General features: G+C 40.4%; 1 protein-coding gene across 1 annotated transcript in view; it reads left to right on the top strand.

Annotated features, from left to right (window-relative positions):
* TTC13 (tetratricopeptide repeat domain 13) overlaps positions 1 to 23,527 on the top strand; it is a gene marked incomplete in the record, with an annotated part of 1,979,199 nt that overhangs the window by 179,168 nt on the left and 1,776,504 nt on the right. The window contains 1 exon segment of the mRNA XM_044063689.1: positions 22,184 to 22,259. Coding sequence (XP_043919624.1) covers positions 22,184 to 22,259 — 76 coding nt within the window.

The raw sequence follows: 23,527 nt of genomic DNA, 5'->3' as shown, positions 1-23,527 counted from the left end.
ACGAGTGGTCTCTGAACCCAGCAGTAGCGGAACAAATCTTCCTCGAATGGGGTCAACCTTGGTGCGATCTCTTCGCCTCACCTTCGAACACAAAGTGCAGCGAGTTCTTCGCTCTGATTCCCCCACCAAGGGAAGCCCCCAGAGACGCTCTATTTCATGCTTGGCCATCCGGTCTTCTGTATGCTTATCTTCCTCTTCTATTGATTTCAAAATTCTTGCAGAAAGTTCGTCGGTTGGGGAGCAGAGTTATCCTTGTAGCCCCATTCTGGCCTCGTCAAACTGGTTCCCTTACCTGTGGTCTCATCTAGTACATCCTCCCTGGATTTTAGATCCCAATCCGGATCTGATCTCTCATCCATTGGGATTGAAGACCCCCGACCTGGACTACCTCAGGCTCTCTCAGCTTGGTTGATCCAGTTCCCTTAATGACTAGGACTCCTGGTATATCTTCCTCAGTTAAGGCCATCCTGGTGGCCGCCCATAAACCGTCTACCAGGAAAATCTACAAGAGTAAATGGAAACGTTTGTCTGTCTGGGCGGAGCACAGAAACTTGGACCCCTTCACGGCTCCTATCCCAGCAGTTCTAGACTTTCTTTCCCATACTTTTCATCAAGGAGCTAGTGCCTCTACTATTAAAGTTCATTTGGCAGCTATTTCCCACTACCACGTTAGAAGCAGTTCAGGCCCCCTAGCGTCCTCCAAGATTTGCAAAACATTCATGAAAGGAACCTTTTTGTTAAGACCCCCTATTAAAGATGCAGTGCCTCCATGGGATCTTACCCTAGTTCTAAGCTCTGACTGGGCCTCCTTTCGAACCCGCGGCTTCAGTTGACTTAAAATATGTATCTTGGAAGACGGTCTTCCTGATTGCCATTACTTCTGCTAGGAGGATATCAGAGCTTCACGCTCTTTTCAGTAAGCCTCCATACATCATCTTTCATAAAGACAGGGTCTCCCTCAGGACTAATCCCTCTTTTCTGCCCAGAGGGGCTTCAGAAGCCAGTATCAACCAGTCCATCAATCTACCTGTCTTCTTTCCTAATTTCCAAAACAGAGGAGAATACAGACTTCATTGACTGGATGTTCACAAACAGTTACATTTTTACTTAAACAGAACAGCAGATCTTCGAAAATCTGATCAACTTTTTGTTTCCTTTGCTAAATCCTGTTCAAACCTGTCACTAAAGTAACCTTAGCTAGATGGATTTCCCAATGCATCCTCCTCGCATACAAAAGTTCTGGTCGTCCTGAGCCCCTGAGAGTACGAGCCCATTCTACCCGATCTATGGCTACTTCTGCTGCTTTCTGGTCAAGGGTTTCTTTGGATAACATTTGCTCAGCAGCTACTTGGGCTTCCTCTCATACCTTTATTACACACTATAAATTGGATTTAATATCCAGAGGACGCGCATCTTTTGGCTCCGCAGTGCTCTGGAATATCCTTCCATAAGGGCCTCCCAAGTTGTTGGTAGCTGGGGACTCTATCCCACAGGTTGCTGATCAAATGAAGTTAATTCAGATAAAGAAATTATGTACTCGCCATAACATTCCATCTGAGTAGGTAACTTCATTTGTCTGCAACCGACCCTCCCTTCATCCCCCGGACCCTTAGTTCATTATCAAAGGATCAGGATATGTCTTTTCCAGTTGACATCAGGTGGAATGTATTGTAATCCCTTCCTGTGTTATAGAATTTTCCTATTGCCTTTTTTTTTTTGGCAAACTCAATCTGAGGGTTAGAGGGAGATGGCAGGGCATTATGGGTAGGGGAGGAGCTTGGAGCTCGGATCTTTTAGCTAGGAAAGCTGCCGGCTCGGATCCGATACCCACAGGTTGCAGACAAATGAAGTTACCTACTCAGATGGAATGTTATGGTGAGTACATAACTTCTTTTTTTCAGCCATAAACCAGGCCAATGGGGCAAGTACAAATTTCAACATAAAGTTGCATTTGTAAGAGATAATGTAATGACAGAGCTGGGGACTTCTAAGATGGCTGCTCATCAGCTTAATTCTGGCTCTCCCCAGTCTGAAAACAGAAACTTAGCACAGAAGGCCAGTGGACCTAGATTTCTGTGTAAATTTCAGTAACTGGCTAGTAAGTTCACTGCCTGGATCCCAGAAAATAAGAAATATAACAGATTTAATCATCAGCTCCACAAATAGGCAATGAAGAAATAATATATACCAACCTCAAAATTAATCAAAACAAAACCATCAACATAATTGGATACTACTTCCCACCTGGCCAAAACATCCCTCCCCTAGAAAACCTCCTCAGCTGGTCTACCCACCATCTCCCCCAAGAAACTATCGTCTTAGGTGATTTCAATATTGACTGGCAATCCTGTTCTGGCAACAATCCAACCCATCATGTACACCTTCTTGGCTTCACTCAACTAGTCCAGTCACCAACCAGGATAAATAAAAACTCCACCAAGCACACTACCCTGGATTGGATACTAGTCAGTAAGAGCCCCCAGTCATATACAACAGGCTGCTTATCAGATAGCCTCAGTGATCACTCCCCAACATTCCTACTCAGAAAATACCTATACCAAGCTAAATCTGTCATCTACCGTCAAATAGGTAAAAAACTAAACTTTAACCCACTCACATTCATCTCATCCCTCAAAAAATGTAACTGGCATCCTCTAAAGTACCTCAGTCTAGATGATGCAGTTGAATTTTTTAATACTACCTTCCTGAACATCCATAATTACCATGCCCCCATAAGATTCTCCAGAACCAAAGCACAACCCTCCCCATGGCTACAGAAAACCACTAAGTCAGAAATTAAAAACGGGGATAAAGCCTGGGAGCACTGGCGCAAAACCAAAACCCCCTCAGCTAGACAGAAATTCCTAGAACTACGCAATAGAGTCAAAAAGCTAATAAAACAGGACAAATCCCATTACTATCAGTCTGCCCTAGTCTCCTCACAACACAGCCCCAAACAATTCTGGTCCTCCATAAACTCCATCCTCCACCCAGGTAAAGTCAGTACCCCTCCTCCTAACATCCCTCACTCCTCAGAAAATATTGCTACCTCATTCAACACACACTTCACCCAAACCATACTATCACTAGCTAAACATCACAACCCTCCCTCCAACCCACACCTTCAACTAGTAATCTCCCCACTGCCTTCTCTTTTCTCCTGTACCTACCTCCAACATAAAAAAACTCTTAACTAAACTTAAACCCACCAAATTAGCAGCAGACAGCCTCCCAAGTGAATACCTACAAATCGCAGCTGATGCTCTGGCCTACCCAGTATCCATCTTGATTAACCGATCTCTGTCAGAAAGTTACGTTCCCACACTGTGGAAAGTATCACTTATAATTCCACTCCACAAAGGCGGACCCTCCGCAGAATTAACCAGTTACCAACCCATAGCTATTCTCTCTCCACTCTCCAAAATACTAGAGAGATGCATACACTCTCAGGTCTCAGACTACCTCCTTACTAACAACCTCCTTTCCAGTACTCAGCATGGTTTCCGACCAAACCATAGCACCACCACTGCCTTACTCTCCTTTACTAACACTATCCTTCAGCATAAAAACAATGGCTATCTCTCCTCTGCTACTTTCCTAGACCTATCTAAAGCATTTGACATGGTCCCGCACAAACAACTTATCTCTGTCCTCAATAACCTATCCTTCTCACAATCGGTCACCAACTGGTTTCACAGTTACCTGTCTCACCGCCAACAGTCCGTTGTATGGCAGAATGACACATCTCCCCAACTACCTGTCTCCATAGGGGTTCCCCAAGGATCCATCCTTGGACCCCTACTCTTCTCTGTTTACACCAATAATCTAGCCTCTGCCACCAAACATGGCACACTCATACAATACGCAGATGACTCGACCATCATCTGCTCAGCCCAGTCCCTACCAAAACTGCAAAAAGTCACACAGGAAGCCTTTTCCTCTGTTGAAACATGGTTATCCGATGCCCAATTAATACTCAACCCAAACAAAACTAAACTACTCATCTTCCAACCCACCAAACATACTCAAAACGACTTTCACTTTAACATCACGGCAAAAGATAACACCACTATATACCCAACTGAACACACCAAATTGCTAGGAGTGGAAATAGACAATAAACTAAAATTTGACATTCACATATCCATGACTATAAAAAAGTCCACAAAAAACTAGGAGCGTTATACAGAAATAAGCAATTTCTCACCAAAGCAGCAAAGATTTCAATAGCAAATTCCCACCTTATCTCCACCCTACTTTATGCCTCTTCAATATATACCAACCTAAGGCAATGTGATCTAAACAAGCTAGAGACCTGCTACAACAAAATCGACAAATTCGCCACAGGGGCATCCTACCGTAGTCACCACTGTCTCTCACTTGCTGAACTGGGCTGGCTTGAACTCCCTCACCTCCTTCAGTGGTATCAACTCTCACTCGCCCACAAACTAGTAAACCATCCACTAAATGTCCCATCCCTCCAGAATGTACTCTAACCCTATCGCACCCCCAGACCACTAAGATCCAGCAGTAAAAATCACTTGCAGATCACTAAAGCCAATAACTCTGCTGGTGAAGCACTATTCTCTTGCGCCATAGCCAAATTATGGAACTCACTCCCACCCACAATTACCTCCATACCATCATGCACCCACTTCAAAACTTTACTAAAAGTGCAACTAAAAACATGCTGGCTATGCCCTTGCAACTCCCACTCTAATATCATCCACCCCATCCAACTACTACCTTTCTTTCCACTCCACTAACTACATTGATTATAGCAAGCTCCGATGCTCATAAGCCAGTACTTATTATACAGCACAAACTTCTTCTTCTTGTAACATTTGTTAACATCTGGTATGCACTTCACAGATAAAGATTCTATTTGTCTACTGATGTACTATGTTCTTCATCTGTAAATATGTTGTAAGTATTTGCTATGTAAATTGTTATTCACTATGTAATCCAATGTATATACTGTCTGTTTATTTTAACTGTGGAGCTTTTCTCCCCGGGCCTCCGCTGAAAATGGACCTATGTCCAGTCGGACACTCCCGGTCAACAAATTTAAATAAATAAATAAATAAATAAAATAAATAAATAAATTTGGAGGAAAATCATCTACAAAAGGTGAGAAAGAAACGCAGAGTGAGAGAAGTACTGCAGTTGCTCAACAAGAAGAAGTACAAGTTCCAGACATGACTTCCAGTAACATAGAAGAGAGTATAAAGCAGCTACATACAGGATTGGTTAAAATAAATGAAACATTGGTAGAGTATATCAACACAAACAATAAAAGTCTGGAAATAATGGAAGAAGCTTTACACAGATATTCAGATGAGGTGACAGAAATACAAACTCAAGAGGTTGAAATGAAGAAAAGGCTGGCTGAATATGAGACTGCACACGAAGAGATGTTTCAAAAAAGTAATAGAGTTGGAGGATAGAGCACATAGAGAAAACCTGAGATTTTATGCTGGACCAAAGAAGTTGGAAGGAGTAAACTATATCAGTTTTTATGAAAGCACAAATAAGAACTGATTGGTATTCCACAGAAGGAACTGTTAACTGAAAGGGCACATCATGTGTATGCTCCAGATCTGGTTACTAAAAAACAACCTAGACCTTTAATAGTAAAGATGGAGTAAAGAGTTGACTCTAACAAAACTATGGCAGAAGGGAAAGTGCTAAAAGTCAGAGACAGTAGAGTGCTTATAGAGAATGATTACTCCCTGTACACCAGACAGAAGAGGAGTGAATATATTCCATTATTTAGGGAATGTCAAAAAGCAGACATGAGATTTGAACTGCTGTACCCAGCCATCTTCAAAGTGGTTTCCCTGGAGGAACCAAATAATGTTTTGAAGAACTTGCTAAGGTGGAAATGCAAATGTTTGTCCAGCAAAGTGTGAGCTGTGAATCATTAGGATATTCTGCTTCGTGTTCTTATGGTAATGAGTACAGAGAGACTGAGCCCGTGAAAACTTTTTCACTGTTTCAGTTGCCTGAGAGAAGGAAAAAAATGTAAGAATTAACTAGAAGAATCGGGAATATGTTGGAAATGAGACAGAGACAGGATTTGATAGATAGAGATGAGCAGGATTAAAACTAGTAATTTGGAAATCGACAACTAGGGGATGATAAAGCAATACTTGTATTTGTGAAACATGACAGAACAAAAAATCTGAAAATATTGGACTTGCTTGGACGTCAAACTTCTGGGGGACTTTAACATATACTGCGCTTCATGTTAGTAATGTTAGGAGAATAAAATCAGTAACTTGGAAACAGACAAATGTGGGTTTCAAAGCAGTAATTATACTTGTGAAACATGGCAGAACAAGAGAATTTGGAAATATTGGATTTCTGTGGACTCTGTTAAACTTGTAGGAGACTGAAAAGCATATGCCTTACATTGTCACTAATCTTTGGAAAACTTACTTTGGAAAGTAGAGGAGAAGGGAGAAACTTAACTATAAGTAAAACAATTTTGTTTTTTCTTTATTGGTAATGTTTAAATTTTGCTTGGCTTTCTTAGCAAGCTGTGAAGTAGTTTTCTCAGTTCTTTTTTTAATGTAATGGGGATACTAATATAAACAAGTCATTTTGTTTGTTTTTTTTTCTCTCCCTTCTTGTCTCTTTTTCCTTGTTCAATTTTAAGAAGTGTAGGCACTGTGATGGGGTGGGGGAGGCCTGGTTATGAGAACATGACAAAAGAAAAAATAGTGTGCTTTTTTCTCATGCTACAAAGTATATAAATGGAAAAGAATATTGAATATTATAAGGCTTTTTTCTGGTAAACAAGGTATGCTTAGCAGTGTGTGTCTGGTTTGCATATCACCAGAAGACAATCTGATAAAGAGAAATTGCTTGAAGAAAATGTTTACTGAAAGCACTCGTGTTTTCTCAGCTGGGAGAGCTATAAAGATGAGACAAAACCAGATAACACTTACTAAAAGCACAGGCTGTATCATGCATCTTAGCATGAATTACCTTTCTGTTTGGTTGTCTCTAGCCTGTGGATGTGGCTGTCAGTTTAGAACATTTGTTCTTATTATGTACATAGTTTTATGTGTTACTTTGTTAATAGGTTTTAGGGGGGTATTAGAGGTATCTGTGTATTTTTGTGTGAGGGTTTTCAGTAAAACAAAAAAAAAATATGCAAGATGTGATGGGCTCAAATGGAGATGACAAGAAACAATTGTATAAAAGATTAACCTGCCAAATTGTGCATGCATGTAACACAAAAACTGGAACCAGACATTTAACAAAAAGCTGAAATGATGAGAATAATAATTCCTCAAGAATATGATTCATTCTATAATGTCTTTAAACATTTATGGTCTCAGATAAATACAAAAAAGAAAGAGTATTGAACTGTATTAAAAATGTAGAGTACAAATGGCTATGCAGCAGTAGAAACACTTGGAAAGAAATGAATGTGTGAATTTGATAAAGAAAGTTCTTCACGGTGGTTGTTCAGCAGAATAACCGAGGCAAAGGAAGAGAGAAGTACTTGTATTAATTGCAAGAGGAGCTCCAATAATAGTGGAAGAAAATATAAAAGACAGTAATGGCAGATTTGTATCACTAAGGGACTACTGGCAAGGGAGAAGGATTACACTGGCATGTATTTACATTCCACCGAAAACTACTATAATGGAGCTTATGAAAATTCTGGGGGAAATAATCACCTTTCAGCAAGGAATATTACTTATAGGTGGGGACTGGAAGTTGATTTGCAACAGAGAAGATGTGTTTGGGGGGGCAGAAGGGAAAATATAACAGAGGAGGGTAGATTTTTAAAGACATTTATGAAAATATTTGACATGGAAGATGTGATTTCAGTACTAAGAGTTCAGAGTGAATTACATGTTATTCCCCAAGATACAAAAACTGGGCTAGGCTAGACAGAATTGACATCTCACAGGAACATGTGCATTTAATTGAAGGTCTTGATATGCACCCAATAACTGTTTCAGATTATGCGCCAATAATAACTAAAGTAAAAACATGTGGTAATGAAATAAAAATGGGACACTGGTGCTTTCCCACCAGTTTATTGAAAAGAGAGGAATTTAAGGGAATGGGGAGGGAAAATTATTCAGGAGATATTAGAGAAAATAGAAATTTCTTTAGAAAGCATAGCTAAGGAGTGGGATACAATTAAAGTGGATTTTAAAAATAGGGAGGAAATAAGAGAAAGGGAGATATGGTTAAGAAGTAATGAGAATTGTTTAGTAGGGCTGACAAATGTTAAAGTATTGCAAAATAGGGGGAATCTTACAGAACAAGAAGAGAAGCAACTGCAGAATGCTAAACAGAAAATAAGGGACTACCTTGATAATACGCACAAGTTTAAAAATAATGCTGTTATGCAACTGTTTAACTCAAGAGCACAAAAACTTTTAGCACAAAGATTCAGGCAACAGAAAGTAGAAAGGGCTGTTACCAAGCATAGGGAGCCTATAACAAGGAAGATAGCAAGAGATCCTGTAGAAGTATTAGAAATATTTTGAAAATTCTGTGAAAGTCAGTATAAAACAGAGAAATATGGAAATCAAGAAAAGGTGCAAAAGGAAATGTTTATGGAAGAATTAAATATGCTAAGGTTAGAGGTACAGGAGGCGCAATTACTAACAGCTAAGGTAGGAGGAGATGAGTTAAAAATGGTAATATATATAATCAGTCTACAGGAAAGTCCCCAGGACTAGATGGTATTCCTGTGGAAGTTTTGAAGCTAGGAGAAAAACTGAAAGATCTGGAAGATTTTGTTTAATAGTATGTTAAGAGGAGGAGAAGTACCAACATCCTGGAAGAAAGTAGTAGTAGCTGTAATACCTAAAGAGGGTTAGGATCCATCAGGTCCAGCTTCATACAAACCCATTTCAGTACTAAATCATGATTAAAAAGTGACTATAATGGCTAAAAGAATGGCAAAAGTGGTGCCAAAATTGATAGATATGGATCAATGTGTTTTTTCTCCCCTCCACAAGACATTTGACAATATTAACACAGCAGTGATGATCCAGAAGGAAGCAGAGTGTATGTAAATATCACTGTTGTTGGTAGGTCTTGATGCAGAGAAAGCATTTGACAGAGAAAGCTGGAACTTTATGTGCAGAGTAATGGAAGAATTTGCATTTCCTGATAAAATTATAAGGTTGATTATGAGGATATCTGAGGGATCGGAGATGAAAATTAAGTAGGTGGGATCCTCTCTGATAATCTCTGCTTGAGAAGTGGAACCATGCAGGGGTGTCCTCTCTCTCCTTTGTTGTCTGCATTATATTTAGAACTATTGGGAAAGAAAATTAGGGACTCAGAAATTTAAGGATATAACTGGCATGGTAGACAAGAAAAGCTAGCTGTATTTGCAGATGATATTATTTTATACCTCACAAAACCAGAAAGGTCCATTACAGTATGGTGGAACATAACGAGACAGCTTCAAACCTTTTTGGCATGCAGAATTTACAAAATGAATGAAGCTAAAGCAAAACCAATAGAGGTAAACTGTGTACCCGCATACGAATTGGTTCATCAATATCCAAACTTATGGGGACATGAGAAAATGAAGTATTTACGAGTATGGATTAAAAATGATACTGCTGCAGCGGCTAAGGATATGTGGGAAGAGACTAAAGAAAAAAATAATACAAAAACTGAGGAAATGGAAGCTCTGTTATATGGCTATTGATAGTAAATTACAAGCAGTTAAAATGTTTTAGTCCCTTTAGTTTTGTACACAGGTTAGGCATATTTTTATCAACCAGGGGAGAAGTTGTGGATAGTAATTAATAAAGAGCTGAAGGATTTTGTGGGAGGGGAAGATGTCAAGAGGGATAAGCTTGTTCTTCCAGTAGAACAGGGCAGATTGGGATTTTCCGAGTTAAAGGGGTATTTCAAAGCAACACAGTTAAGGCTCCTATACATGGCACAAGCAGAAAACAATAATTCAAAATGGAAAGAGATACTGATGAGATGGGTGAATCTCAAGTAACAGGGAGAGACTGGGATTTTGGGTGCAGGCATTTAAGGATAACAGTCATAATCATACATAATATTATATTCATGAAGTAGCAGAAGGTATTCTAAGAACTAAGCCAGTACAGGAAGGGAGAAAGGAGATTCTGCCAATAGGGATGACTGCAATTAGGGATACTGACAATAGGCAAGAAGGGGCAGGAATATATTGAAGATAATTGCCAAAGGAACCAAGGTATTGGGAGCAAATAACTAGAGAGGGAAAGGTAATAGAATGGGAAGATGCCAATAACTTATTTGGACTGCAGGTTAGAGATTGCTTTCTAGGCAAAGCGAAAGAAATAGGGTGGGTCCAAAATGGAAGACCAGCATTGATAGAATCTAGAGCAGAAGTTGCCATTTAAGAAAGGAATAATTAGTAGAGTGCATAAAATATTGCATGATAACTGTAAGAATCAATCAGAGGAGGTTAGGAAGGATTGGGAAGAGATATTGGATAAGCAATTCACAAAGAAACAGTGGGGAGATAAATGCATGTCTCCCAAATATACAACAAAATCTAGAAGATTTAGGATCTTTGCCTGGAAGGGTTTACATAGGTATTTTTATATCTCAAGCAGGCTCCAAAGAATTTTTCCTCGGGTAGACAACAAATGTTAGAGGTGTGATGGGGAAGAAAAAGGTAACTGGGAACATATTTTATGTGAGTGTAATGAGATGGCAGACTTTTTAAAGATTCCTTGTAGTCTACACTGTCGGAAATGCTGGGTGAGCAAATTGGAGTAACTAGGGAAATTACTTTTTTGAGCTATGCTACAGAATCGGAATTGCCTAGGCATAGCAAAGCCTTGCTGAGTCTAATTATGATGGTTGTCAAAAAAGCAATAACTAGAAAATGAAGAGAAGTAATGAAGATACCAACAGAGATTTAACAACTGGAACAGGGATCCTTGGAAAAAGAATAGGACCAAATTACATAGGAAAAATGGGAAATGTGGGATCAGCACATGCAGAGGAAGAACAAGGTTTAAAAGAAGGCAGGATTTGAATGAGCTATGTAATGGTTTACTAACAAGGACTGGATATATTAAAAGTGATGTATAATGTTTGCGGCTACAGTTGTGTTGGCACGGTTCATAACGTATAATGTTTGCAACTGAGATTATGTCATTATGGTACATTTTCATTTATATAACTGAAAGATTGTCTATGTCATACATGAAAATTTAATAAAGATGTTTTTTGTTTTAAAAAAGCATAATGACAGAGATTAGTAGTAGAAATGTACAAACAAACTGTAATAACTATTAGCAGGTACAGAAGAAGATAGAGAAAATCAATTATATTCTCAGATTAAAGGTAACACCATCTTTTCATTGTAATGAAAATGAAAATTGTAAAATTTAGACGTATACATGGTATGTCATAAGGCTTGCCATATGTGATTGCTGCTATATTCCTCATTCCTAGAGTCAACAGCCCTAGTAATGTTTCCACATTCTTTCAGCCTTTGCTGTTGCCTTTTCATAATGCACCTGTTGATTGTAAACTGAAAAAACCTGGATCCTGTGCTGTCTGTTACATAAACCTTGCCTCCACAAAATCCCAGTACATTCATATATTGGTGTGATCCAGATGCTGAGTCTTGCATTTTGTTTCAGTAAGTCTTGGGTGCCATCTGTGTACTCGGCCATGGTCCTTCTCATTTCTCTTCTCAGGATTGTTCCTCCATCTCCCAAAGTACTCCATAATTTACTATAATTTCCATATAATTTTTTCCTACCCCACACAACCGCAAAGTTAAGTGTGGCATATGGACAGTAAACAGTCCTGATCTCATTCCTGACCATCTTGGAACTCCGCAAATTGCTTTCTTGTTCTTGAGTACAGTCTTATTCCACATTAGCTGCCCTTTTTGTCCTCTTATCCAGCCATTCTGCTTGTCATCCCATAACCTTATAACTTCCGTTCATCCCTATAAACTAATTTATCAACCTCCTATTAGGTAATGAATTGAATGTTTTGCTGAAACTGAAATAGAACACAGCACCTCTGTATTTATCTATTCATAAAACTATATGTTATTTTAGATAACGTCTGTGTTCTTAACCCATGCAGATGATCATTTGGAAGGCCAGACTAATTTTGGACCTCAGTCTCCATTTCTTGAATAAATGTAGATTTAGCCAAAACATTTTATCTGTGGCTACAGTGACATCAGTAATGGCATGGTCATAACATTTTTAACCTTTTTTAATTGCTTAAATGGGTAACAAACTGTCAGACTGTGTACACAGTTTTTAGCCAGGGTTATCTTGACAAAGTGTAGCCTTAGTCAGCAGTGGTGTGCCTCAGAGATCGCTCTTGGGCTCAGTATTGTCAGGTTCTGATAATGTATAATAAGTATGTTCAATTACTGTAACTTTATATTAAACAGTTACAGCAAAATACAATAAAAAATGTTATTTTTTTCTTAATAAGATTAGTACCAGAACAAAGGTATATGACAAAAGTGCGATAAATGTTAGATCACGCCTTAAAATCCTCTAGATTTATACTTCTTTTACTTTGAATAACAAACATCTACCTCTCTTGCAGTTGCAGTAAAGTATTTTAAGTATTGCTGTAGTTAGTAACATTTTGTTCAAAAGGATGATTTATGGTAATATCTAAAGCATGCAAAGTGTATGGAATTATTTTACAACTAGTTAGTTCATGTGATGTTAGAATCCTAACTGAGCTACTCAAACCTGTATTGAGGTCTACTCTGAATTATGACTTTGTGCCTGTAATAAATTTATTAACAGTTTTGAATCTGTGCAGAGGTCATGGACATGAAATATTAAATTAAAGAGATTGTACTCACAATAGTATATGACTGTCTGTAAAAATGGGCGCAGGCTGATATAAGACAAGCTGTGTTTGGCTTTTAAAAGCATTCCATGTTGAAGTGTAGCAGAGTCAGACACATAATCCTCCTTTAAACAATTGAATAATCAGGGTGGATTTTTTTCTGTTTAACTGAGAGCTTTATTCTTAAATGACCAGCTGGTCCAAAACAATCATGTGGTCTCTGTGAAGCCATGAAATCAGTACCCAGAAAATTGGTCACACACTGTGTAATACTTTATTTGGTTGTTAACCATGTAGATCCATTTGGCAGTTTTCAGGAGTAGCCTTAGAAAAGTGTAACTTTGTGGTTGATTGAATTTTTCATAGTCATACAACAGACAAATGGGGATTGAAGGAATCAAACTTAGGAATACAAGATGAAGCTCATTAGCAACTCTTAGTCTTAATGTCAGCCACAGTGGTGCAGTGGTTATTGTTGTTGCAAGAGGTTCTCCGGTTTGATTTTCGGCTGGAGCACCTTCTTCATGGAGTCTGCATGTCCTGCCTGTGGTCGAGTGAGTTTTAAAGGCATGCAGGTAGATGCGTGTGTGTGTGTGTGTGTGTGTGTGTGTGTGTGTGTGTGTGCGTGTGCCTGCCTGCCTTCTGTGAAGGTTGGGCGCCGGGCTGGCACCTCGACACCTTAAAAACTCCACTGCCAATCAATCTGCAGACCGATGATCCACTGTGGTGACCCGTAACCGGAGCAGCCAAAAGACATTGCATGTTATGTAGGCCTATCTTGCCGTAATTCTTGTTGGATGGCTTGGAGCCGATTCTCGGTTCCGATTCGGCTGATACTAAACCTCAAAAGCTTTTACTGGCTCGTGGCTAACCCCTATCCCATGGTGCCTCACGGCAATTCCCTAGATCTTGTTTGCCTCGAAAGCTTCAAGGTTGTCTCCTTACTGGCTCTTTGGCTAAGTAGAAGATTTATTTGATAAATCTTGTTATTTCTTGTCTAATTTTTTCCTTTTTCTACCTTAATAGTTGTTATCTATTACCTGTGTGATTGTTGAGTGCTCGATCCCCTATTCCACTGTTTTAGGATTGTATGACCCATGTTAGAGGGCCGTAGTTGCCCGTTTAAATTAGAGAGCCTTTCCTCCCTGAGTGCTAGTCCTTCTTCCCTTTTAAAATCAAAAAACGTTTTCTTCTCTTCATAACTTTGCTGTTGGTTATAGTTAGTGCTGTTGTTCTTGTAATTGTGGTTAGCCTTGTTTTCTTCTCAGCATGTCCAAAGAGAAAGATAGAGAGCATAAGGAACACAGCCCTTCGGGGTTCAAGAAATGTGACAAATGTTGACAAAAAATGTTATTGACTGACAGTCACACTAGCTATGTGTACTGTCTGGGAGAGGCTGATTTACAAGAACCTTGTACTTTTTGCCATGCCTTCAGTACTAGGGTTCTTAATGAGAGAAAACGTAAATTGATAGACAGGGGTCTTATGACTAGTTCCTTCCAGGAACAGCTGGAACTTGGTCAGATAGCTCCCAAAACTGTGAAGAGAAAATCTTCGGTTCCAGCGTCGGAGCCATCTAAAAAGTCTAAAGCGACGGAGCCAAGGAGTTCTGGCTCCAGTTCCACTTCTTCTATCTCAGTGCCGTCTGTATTCTTTGGTGCCGAGGCAACCTTCAGTAGAGAGACACTCACCATTTATCGACCCTATTTCACCAACGTTGAGGTCTCCTATTTTAGAAAGGAGGAGATCTCTTTCTGTCTCCATCCGTGCCTCCAGGACACTTTCAGATGAGGATATCGAGCAGGTGGTGAAGAGGTTGCTCTGTGACCCGGCTCTGGCTAAACAGTCAGCACGTCTGGACCCAAAGGCTTCGGAGCCGTCCCATCTCTGGACTACTACTCCTCCAACTGCTTTGCTCTCAGAGCCGAACACTTTGTGTTCTAATGTGCTGGATCCTTCAGTTCCGAGAATTCTTCCTGCTTTCTCGGAACCGAAATCTCTATCCTCAGCGGCTCAGTCTGGAGCCGAGGGATCTGGGAGCCGACTCTCTTGAGTTGACTCTGAGAGGGATAGTCACCCCACTTTTTCTTCGGAACTGACCCTCCTTCTCGGTGCTTCGCCTCGACTGAGCTCGGTTCCCATGTGTGCTTCAGAACCTGTCCCTCCTGCTTGGAGCCAACCTTCTGTCTCCTCGGAGCAGAGGTCATCTTCAGAGCGGGGTGGAAAGACCTTCAAAGCAATAGAGAAAGCTTTGACCAGTGCCAAAGCCCTGTCTTTGGACCGGATGTCCCACCAGCAGCCGGCAACAACCTCTTCTCCCCCACTACCCCCTCAGAGTAGGGAACCAGAGACTCGAGCAGCCCCCATTGGAGGTGTCTCCTTTTCTGAGACCTCCCCAGATTATCCCACTGGAGAGCTCCCTTGGAAGAGACTTTGTAAGAGGAAGCACATGGACTCTACTTGAGTCTGTCACATCAGACACTAATATGGATGAGTCAGAAGGGTCCCCTAGATCTGCCTCTGAGGATGTCTCTTTTGCTGATATCCTTGAAATCCTTAGAGGGGTGATTGGAAGACCTCCAACCCTACTGAGGATGAATCAGTGTACCTTGAGGCCTTTGGTTCCCGACCTTCCACTTCCTGTGAGACACTGCCTTATGACCAACTCTTGGGGGTCATATCCCAGAAAGCCTGGACCTCCCCGGACACAGTGGAGCCTGTCCCTAGGAGGCCAAACAGATCTATGACTGCTCTGGAAGATAAGTCCTTTCTTTCTAAGGGAGTTTCTGTGGATGCTGTGATGGTAGCAGCGGACACAAAAAAGGAGTTGTCCGAGACATCCTCTAATATCCATCCTCCTAATAAAGAGTCCAGGACGATGGATAGGTATGGAAAGCATACCTTTTCTTCAGCAGCACTTACCTTATTATCACTGAATTACCTGCCCATTTTACTAGACTTCAAAGGGATCTCATGAAGGAGTTGTAGACGCCCTTCAGGGTTCAGTAGCACTTCGGGATCCACAGACAAGGTATCTACGCAGCTCTCCACCCTTACATCTATAGCTAACTCCTCCATGAGGTTGATTTCCTATGCAGCAGATGGAGTGAGCAGAGCAGCCACAGCAGGAATTTCTCTTAGGAGGCATCCTGGATGCATCTATGTAACTTCACGGAATCCTTTAAGTCTTCCTTTTACCAATGTCCCCTTTGATGGTTCAACTCCTTTTGGACCCCAGGTAAAAGAGACTTTGACCAGGTGCGAGCAGGAAGGGAAAACCTTATCTGCTGTCGGAGTCCATTTCTCCCTTCCTTCTAGACCCTATCCCAAGGGTCAAACAGGAGGGAAAATGTGGTTCCGTAAATCCCAAAAAGGTTACCCCCAGGCACAAGGTCAACCCTCCCCTAGAGGCAGAGGGGGAGGATATAATGGAAGACGCTACCCTCACAGCAGAGGAGGTCCGCAACATCAGGGAGATAGAGATACTTTATCTGATCGTCCCTTCCATCACCCCTGAGGGGTTGCCCGACTGTCCGTCTCTGCAGGCAGTCGGGAGTTGTCTTTCACTGTACCCAAGCGCCTGGCTACAAATTTCCCAAGATCATTGAGTACAAGCCATAATATCTAGAGGTTACCTTATTCCCTTTGTTTCCAATCCCCTGGTAAACTGGTCTCTACCAGATGTGCCACCCATTCAATTAGACCGTTTAACATCAGAGGTCATCTCGTTCTGCAAAAATGAGTCATCCAAAAAGTCCCCACAGAGCAAATAGGATCTGTAAGTAACTATTCTTTTTAGTTCCAAAAAAGACAGGGGACTGGAGATCAATTCTAGATCTCAGCAAACTCAACAAGTCTGTAAAGAAATCGAAGTTCCTATGATCACTCTGCAGTCAATATTTCCCTTTATCAGGAAAGACAATTGGATGTGCTGAATAGATCTTCAGGACGCGTACTACCACATCAAAATGGACAGGCGCTCCAGAAGACACATATGCTTTCGGCTGGGAGCCAGTCGTTTTCAATTTCAAACACTGCTGTTTGACCTCACTACAACCCCCAGAGTGTTCACCAAATGCATGACAGTGGTAACTGCTCACCTGAGACGTCAAGGATTCCAGGTGTTTCCATACCTAGATGACTGGCTCCTAACTGCTACCACCAAGCACCAACTAATCAGAACCAAGGACGAAACTCTATCCTTGTGCTCCAGATTAGGCATTATAATAAACCTAAAAAAAACAGCCTTATCTCCAACGCAGCTTATTGTATTCTTAGGCTCAGAAATAGACTCAACCACCATGACAGAAAAACTGACACCAGAAAGGATAGAATCGTTACACAACCAAGTCAGATTCTTGCTGAAGAGAGAGAAAGTACAGGCTAGCATAGTCCTTCTGGTCCTAGGGACTATGGCTTCCACCATTCTCTTAGTTCCCTTAACCCGTCTGCACATGAGAGTACTTCTGTGGCTACTATTTGTCCAGTGGTCAATGTAGGATCTCTCCCTGTCTCACCAAATACTCATCACAAACTCCTGTAAGAAGGATCTAACATAGTGGTTACATACGGATCAACTTCATCTAGGTCGCCCACTTGCTCCCCCTCAAGAAAATGCAGTCTTGACCACGGACACCTCTCATATAGGGTAGGGGGGGGCATTATCTGGGAATGACAGTCCAAGGTACTTGGCAGGATCACGAGAACCACTTGCACATAAATTTTCTGGGGATGAGAGCGGTGCTATATGCGTTGCAAGCACTTCATAGTTCTCTTCCCACTGGGACAATTGTGATTCAATCAGACATGTCTGTAGTTTGGTACATAAACAAGCAAGGGGGAACCAAATCTTACCCACTTTGTCGAGAGGCTTTAAGAGTATGGAAATGGGCGATGGACACTCAATGCTTTCTGGTAGCAACACACATCCTGGGGAAGTCCAGTGTGATTGCAGACAAACTGTCGAGCAATTCTGATGCCTCACAAGTGGTCCCTGAATTCAGAAGTTGCGGAAGAGATTTTTCGCAAATGGGGCCAGCCTTGCTGCGACCTATTCACCACGTACATGAACACCAAATGCAGCAACTACTTTGCCCTAATTCCCCATCCGGGGATGTCACCCAGGGATGCTCTGGTCCACAATTGGCCTCTGGGACTCCTTTATGCATTTCCACCATTTCCTCTCATTTCAAATGTGATTCAGAAAGCAAAACTGTTGAAGAGTACCCTGATCCTCATTGCTCCTTACTGGCCTCGCCAAGTCTGGTTCCCCTTCTTGTGGCTCTATCTCTTGGAGGAACCATGGATTCTGGAACCATCTACAGACCTCCTGATTCTTCAGTCAGGGCAGTTCCATCCTACTATCCAAACCCTGAAATTGACAGCATGGCTGCTCCAGTTCCACGAATAGCCAAGTGTGTTTCTCTTTCCCCTATAGTCAAACACATTCTGATTTCTTCACACAAACCTTCCAGCAGGAAATTATATTTCGGTAAATGGAAAAAAGTTCTCCATTTGGGCAGCAAACCAAGACATACATCCCTACTCAGCTCCTATAGAGTCTATCCTGTCCTTCCTGGCATCCATTTTTCATGAAGGAGCTGCAGCTGCTACTATTAGAGTTTGCTGCCATCTCTAATTATCATTTTGGCTACATGGGAAATCCAATCCTGTCCCAAACTTTATGCAAAACCTTTTTGAAAGGAGTCCTCCTTAGACCTCCAATCAGGCAACCATCGGAGCCCTGGGACCTAAACCTAGTTCTTACATCTTTAATTTGTCCACCCTTTGAACCCTCTTCATCGGATCTGAAATTCTTGTCTTGGAAGACATTGCTCTTAGTGGCTGTAACATCTGCTAGGAGAGTTTCAGAATTGCAAGCCCTCACCATTCGACCTCCTTACATTGTTTTCCACAAGGATAGAGTCTCGCTTAGAACTAATCCTTCTTTTCTTCCTAAGGTATGTTCAGAGCATAATCTCAATGCAACTATCGAACTACCAGTTTTCTTCCCAAATCATACTAATAAATCAGAATACAGTCTACACCAACTGGATGCCCACAGAATTTTCAGGTTTTACCTGCACAGGACTAAAGAATTTCAAAAATCAGACCAATTATTTGTTTCCTTTTCAGACAAAAATAAAGACTTGCCTGTTTCTAAGGTCACTTTGTCTAAATGGCATTCAGACTGCATTTCATTTGCTTACAAAGCTGCTGGCAAACTATTACCAGCCAAAGTAAAAGGCCATTCAACCAGAGCAGTATCAACTTCATATGCCTTTAGATCTAAACTCCCAATTGATACCATTTGTGCAGCAGCTACTTGGGCAAGACCTCATACCTTTGTCACTTATTACAAATTGGGTTTGGCCTCTCGGGACAGGTCATCCTTTGGGTCCACTGTGCTGAAGAGTCTCTTCGCTTGAGCCACCTGGGATAAAGGTGCTAGGGATGCTGTCCCATGCAGCAAGAATTACGGTGAGATAGGACTACATAACATAAAGAAGTTATGTACTTACCATAATGTTCCATGTTTGTAGTCCATCTCGCCTATATTTTTGCATCCCACCCTCCTTCCCCCTTCCTGTTTCCTGGAGGAACTGGTGGACTATCCATTATGCTGTCTGACCTGGTTGTAGTAGTCCGTCCACCTGGCATGGATAGTAATACAGAGTGTTTGTTTGTATGTGCATAGTTGTTGATAGTTTACTGACTGTTATGTGCCTATTTACTTTCTTGCAAACAAGATCTGGAGAATTGCCATGAGTCACCATGGGATAGGGGTTAGCCTCAAGCCAGTAAAAGCTCTCGAGCTTTAGTATTGGCCAAGTTGGAGCTGAGAATCGTCTCTGAACCATCCAGCAAGAATGTAGGCGAGATGGACTACAAACATGGAACGTTATGGTAAGTACATAACTTCTTTTTTAGTCTTAAAGCTCCATACTGAACTTCCATATGTAAACTTGCCAATCACTGAAATGAACTCTCCAAGCTGTCAGAGTCCTCTCTATGTAAACTGGCAACATGGTTGCTTTTTTCCATTAAGCTGGTAAGGAATTGCCAGAAACCATGCCATTTGGTTAAGAATTCTGAATGTCAAACTGTCTAGCCCTTTTGCCTTATCCCTTTTCAAGGTTTCAGATTCATCTTAACTTCCCCTTTATTAAATTCTCCATTAATCCATCTGTCACTATTTTAGGTTCATGCCTTTACTTACAGGCAGCGTTCTCCTTTCTTCTTTGAGTAAATGTAGAAAAAGAACATAAGAATGTTTGCTTGTTTTTGGCTCCTATAAATTATCTGACCTCCTTCCTTAAATCTAATATTTTAGACTTCTCCTCCTTTTCTCTCAGAGTATTTCAAGAAAGATTGTGCAACCCTTACTTATCCCTTCTGCCAGCTCCGTTTTCCAGCTTTACATTATCACATCTAACCTCCATGTACTACTTTTACTGGTCTACTTTTAACCTCCATTCCCTTTATGCACCCTCTTTTCTTTGTTAATTTTTTTTTTCTGATCCCTTCTTTTGACCATATAGGCATCTCTTTTCATTTTGTTTCCCCTTCCTAGCAAGTTGTTACAACATAGACTGCATTTTAATGATGGGTATTTAGTCTGCTACCTTCCCTAATCCCCCAGCTACTCAGCAAACTTCCCTTTCACTCTCTTATCCACCCCATATAGCCTTCCTTACCAAAATCTTTGGTTCCCCACTAGCAGCCCTCATCCTAAGTGTACTCTATGTTAGTATTATCACTGTTACCTAGTGGAGCTCCACCTCTTCATCCTTTAAGGAAATTTATTTTTATTCTACTTTTCCTATATAAATTACTTATCTTCATGATGTGTTTGGTACATTAGGTTGATATGAAAGGTTACATGGCACTTATTGAAAAGACTACCACAGTTTTTTTAAGTTAAAAAAAATTGCAAAGTTGTATTAAAAATAATTTTGATTACTTCAACTTACTTATAAAGCAAATATATTTGATTACATTCCCAAGCCTTATTTTTTCATAACATTTTAAATGCAGTCAAGCTATGCATGCTTGGTGAGTGGATTTATACTCTTTTGCAACATGATTCCACTAAGCTGCTTCTCATTCTGATATGGTACCTTATCTCTGAGTTAATTGGTGTTTATCTGCCTCTGGGCTGTGGTCCCATTACTAGCAGTAATTGAGCTTCCCCATGGGAATAGCAAGTTAGCCTGGAAGCTGTCATTGCTGACAATGGAGGTGGTAGTTCTGCTTGGGTGTCATTACAGCCCTAATCCCTCCCCTTTGTGATGACAGCCACATCTTCCCAGACTAACCCACATGCATATACCATTAGTTGCTTCAGGTGTGGCCTCCATCAGAGCTGTGAGTGAACTGATAGCTATCAGCAGTTCCCCACCCACTCACAGGATGGATAGACAGTTTTCCTCTGCCTGTGCAGTCAAGATCCTAAGAAGCTAATCAAACTCTTGTCACCTGGGTCATAGTCGGTGCTTTATTGTGCCTCCTGCCTTTATTTTTACATAGCATTGAACATTTTTCATATATAATTTCGTCATGTTTTGTCCCATTAAAAACACCAGTAATTCAGCTAAGGCAGAAAAGCACCTGACATTCCACGTGCCACTTTGAGTGATTATGCACTTGATGTGCCGTATCCACTTTTATACACCAAAGAATTAAGGAAAGGAAAGTTTTCACATTTTAACTCCTTCATAAAAAGGTTTCCTCTTTTCTGCATTTGTAGGATTCCACAAGTCATTAACTTATAAACTTTTAAGCAATAAATAATCAATATCTTGTTCAGTGTAGCTCCCATTTGATGATGGGTTAAATCCATTTTCCCCCGATTCCAATTTCACAAAGTTACCATTCTTGATTATTTTTATATGTATCAGCTGTACTACAACATTACATTTGCTTGAGCCGTTTTTTTTTTTTTTTTACATTTTCAGGATGTTAATTTTTCCCTGCAGTTGTGCAGCTCTGGAGAAAATATATGTTGGGAGACAAAGCCTTCACATGGCATGGTTACCAGTTTGGGAGGGGGAAGGCTTTCATCCTTCTAAAATCAAATGTTTTTTTTTTTTATCCTTTGCTCCCACGGTTTCAATGTCTTTGTTCAATTATTTTGACTCCTCCATTTTGTTGTTGAAAGCTTACAAATAGATTTTCTTATAGCAGCCTGTTCTGCTTGAATATGTTCTAGTTTAATACAGGGCATCTCTTTCTAAGCAATCGGGTTTTAAATTCCCTTAAATTCTTATTTTTCAATGTAGAGATTTAGAAATTTGAAACTGTTCATATACCTTTTAGTAATGTTACCTTCATTGTCTTACAGAGTCAGGCAAAGATACTGGCTGAACAGAAGAAGCTTCCATTTCCAGTTGAGGACATGAACACAAATGAGGATTTGGGTAAGTAGTTTAGTTTTGTTGCAGTTGGTAAATGGTTTACTGCCACTATCTTTTACTTTAGTTTTAAGAAAAGGGAAAGTGCTGTACATGTCCCTTTTTATGAACATTGAGAACTTCGATTTGAAAAGCTTATTAGAGAGTGTTATTCCTAATTGGTTTCTTTTAAAGACAAACTGTGTTCTGTTTCTGCTTCACTGTTCTTTCTACATTGCACTTCAGCAGGCATTTCACTGGCCTTTGATTTAATATAAGTTATACATTATTTTCTTGTACTTTTCATTATGAATATATTGCTGTCTCTTTCTGCAAGAGGACACCACAGTAGGGAAGGCCAAAATGGTAGTCTGCCCCACAAAAAAATGACTCTCCTCCTAGGATCCATGATCTTTAAATCTTCAGTATGGAATCCTTCTCCTGTATTGCTGGCAAGTTTTTAAGCCAATAGGCTGCATATATCCTGAAATATTTTTCTCCCTCAGCACCAAACCTTTTTACCCTATTCTCTTAACTAAACCAAACTGAAGACGGTACATCCTTGCCACAGATATTGGGGAATTCATCCATAAAGTCATAATTGATACCCTGTCCTACACTGCATTTAGAAAAAAATGAAAGCAAATCTGTTTAAGGAAACAATGTAAATGCACGGCACTGGGACTGTCGCATAAACAGAGTTTACTAACTGGTTCCCCATTTGATCTTCACATCATATCTCTCAACAGGCATGTATGTTTCTATATAGCTTGAGACTTCATCATGGATTTCTGCTATAAAGTACTTCATGATGGAACAACTAAAACCTAACTGTCAGTGTTTTTATGATATGTATTGTGTTGCATATATGATGCCCATATGACACCTGTTGTCCGTGCCTTCTTTTAGGGTATGTCTTGTGTATCTGATATTCATTACATACAAGGGCTGTTTTTGTAACCCTCTCCCAGGATGGGCTTGAAAGTGGTCCATTTGGAGGAGCACCCTACTCCAGTTAATTTATAAATAAATGCTTTTTTAAATACCTTTTTTTCAGTGATTTTTTTTTTTTACAAGAAGTCAGTGCCACATGTATTATTTGATTTTTTGGAAGACTCTAGTCCTTATGATCATCTGTGTGCTATGCATATATAATATTTTACTAAACAGATTGATTGGAGTCTTTACAATAGGCTTTGAAGCTAGATTTAATGTTTTTAAAACAGTAAACACAGAAATCAAATTGTCCACATAAAAATTCAAAAGTTTCAGGTTAGAACAACACACAAGAAGGG

This window comes from Protopterus annectens, chromosome 1.part0 (genome assembly GCF_019279795.1).
Source record: "Protopterus annectens isolate FY-2018-M chromosome 1.part0, PAN1.0, whole genome shotgun sequence".
NCBI classification, from domain to species: Eukaryota; Metazoa; Chordata; order Ceratodontiformes; family Protopteridae; genus Protopterus; species Protopterus annectens.
The sequence above is the reverse complement of the archived record's forward strand: the minus strand, read 5'-3'. Positions and strand labels throughout refer to the sequence as shown.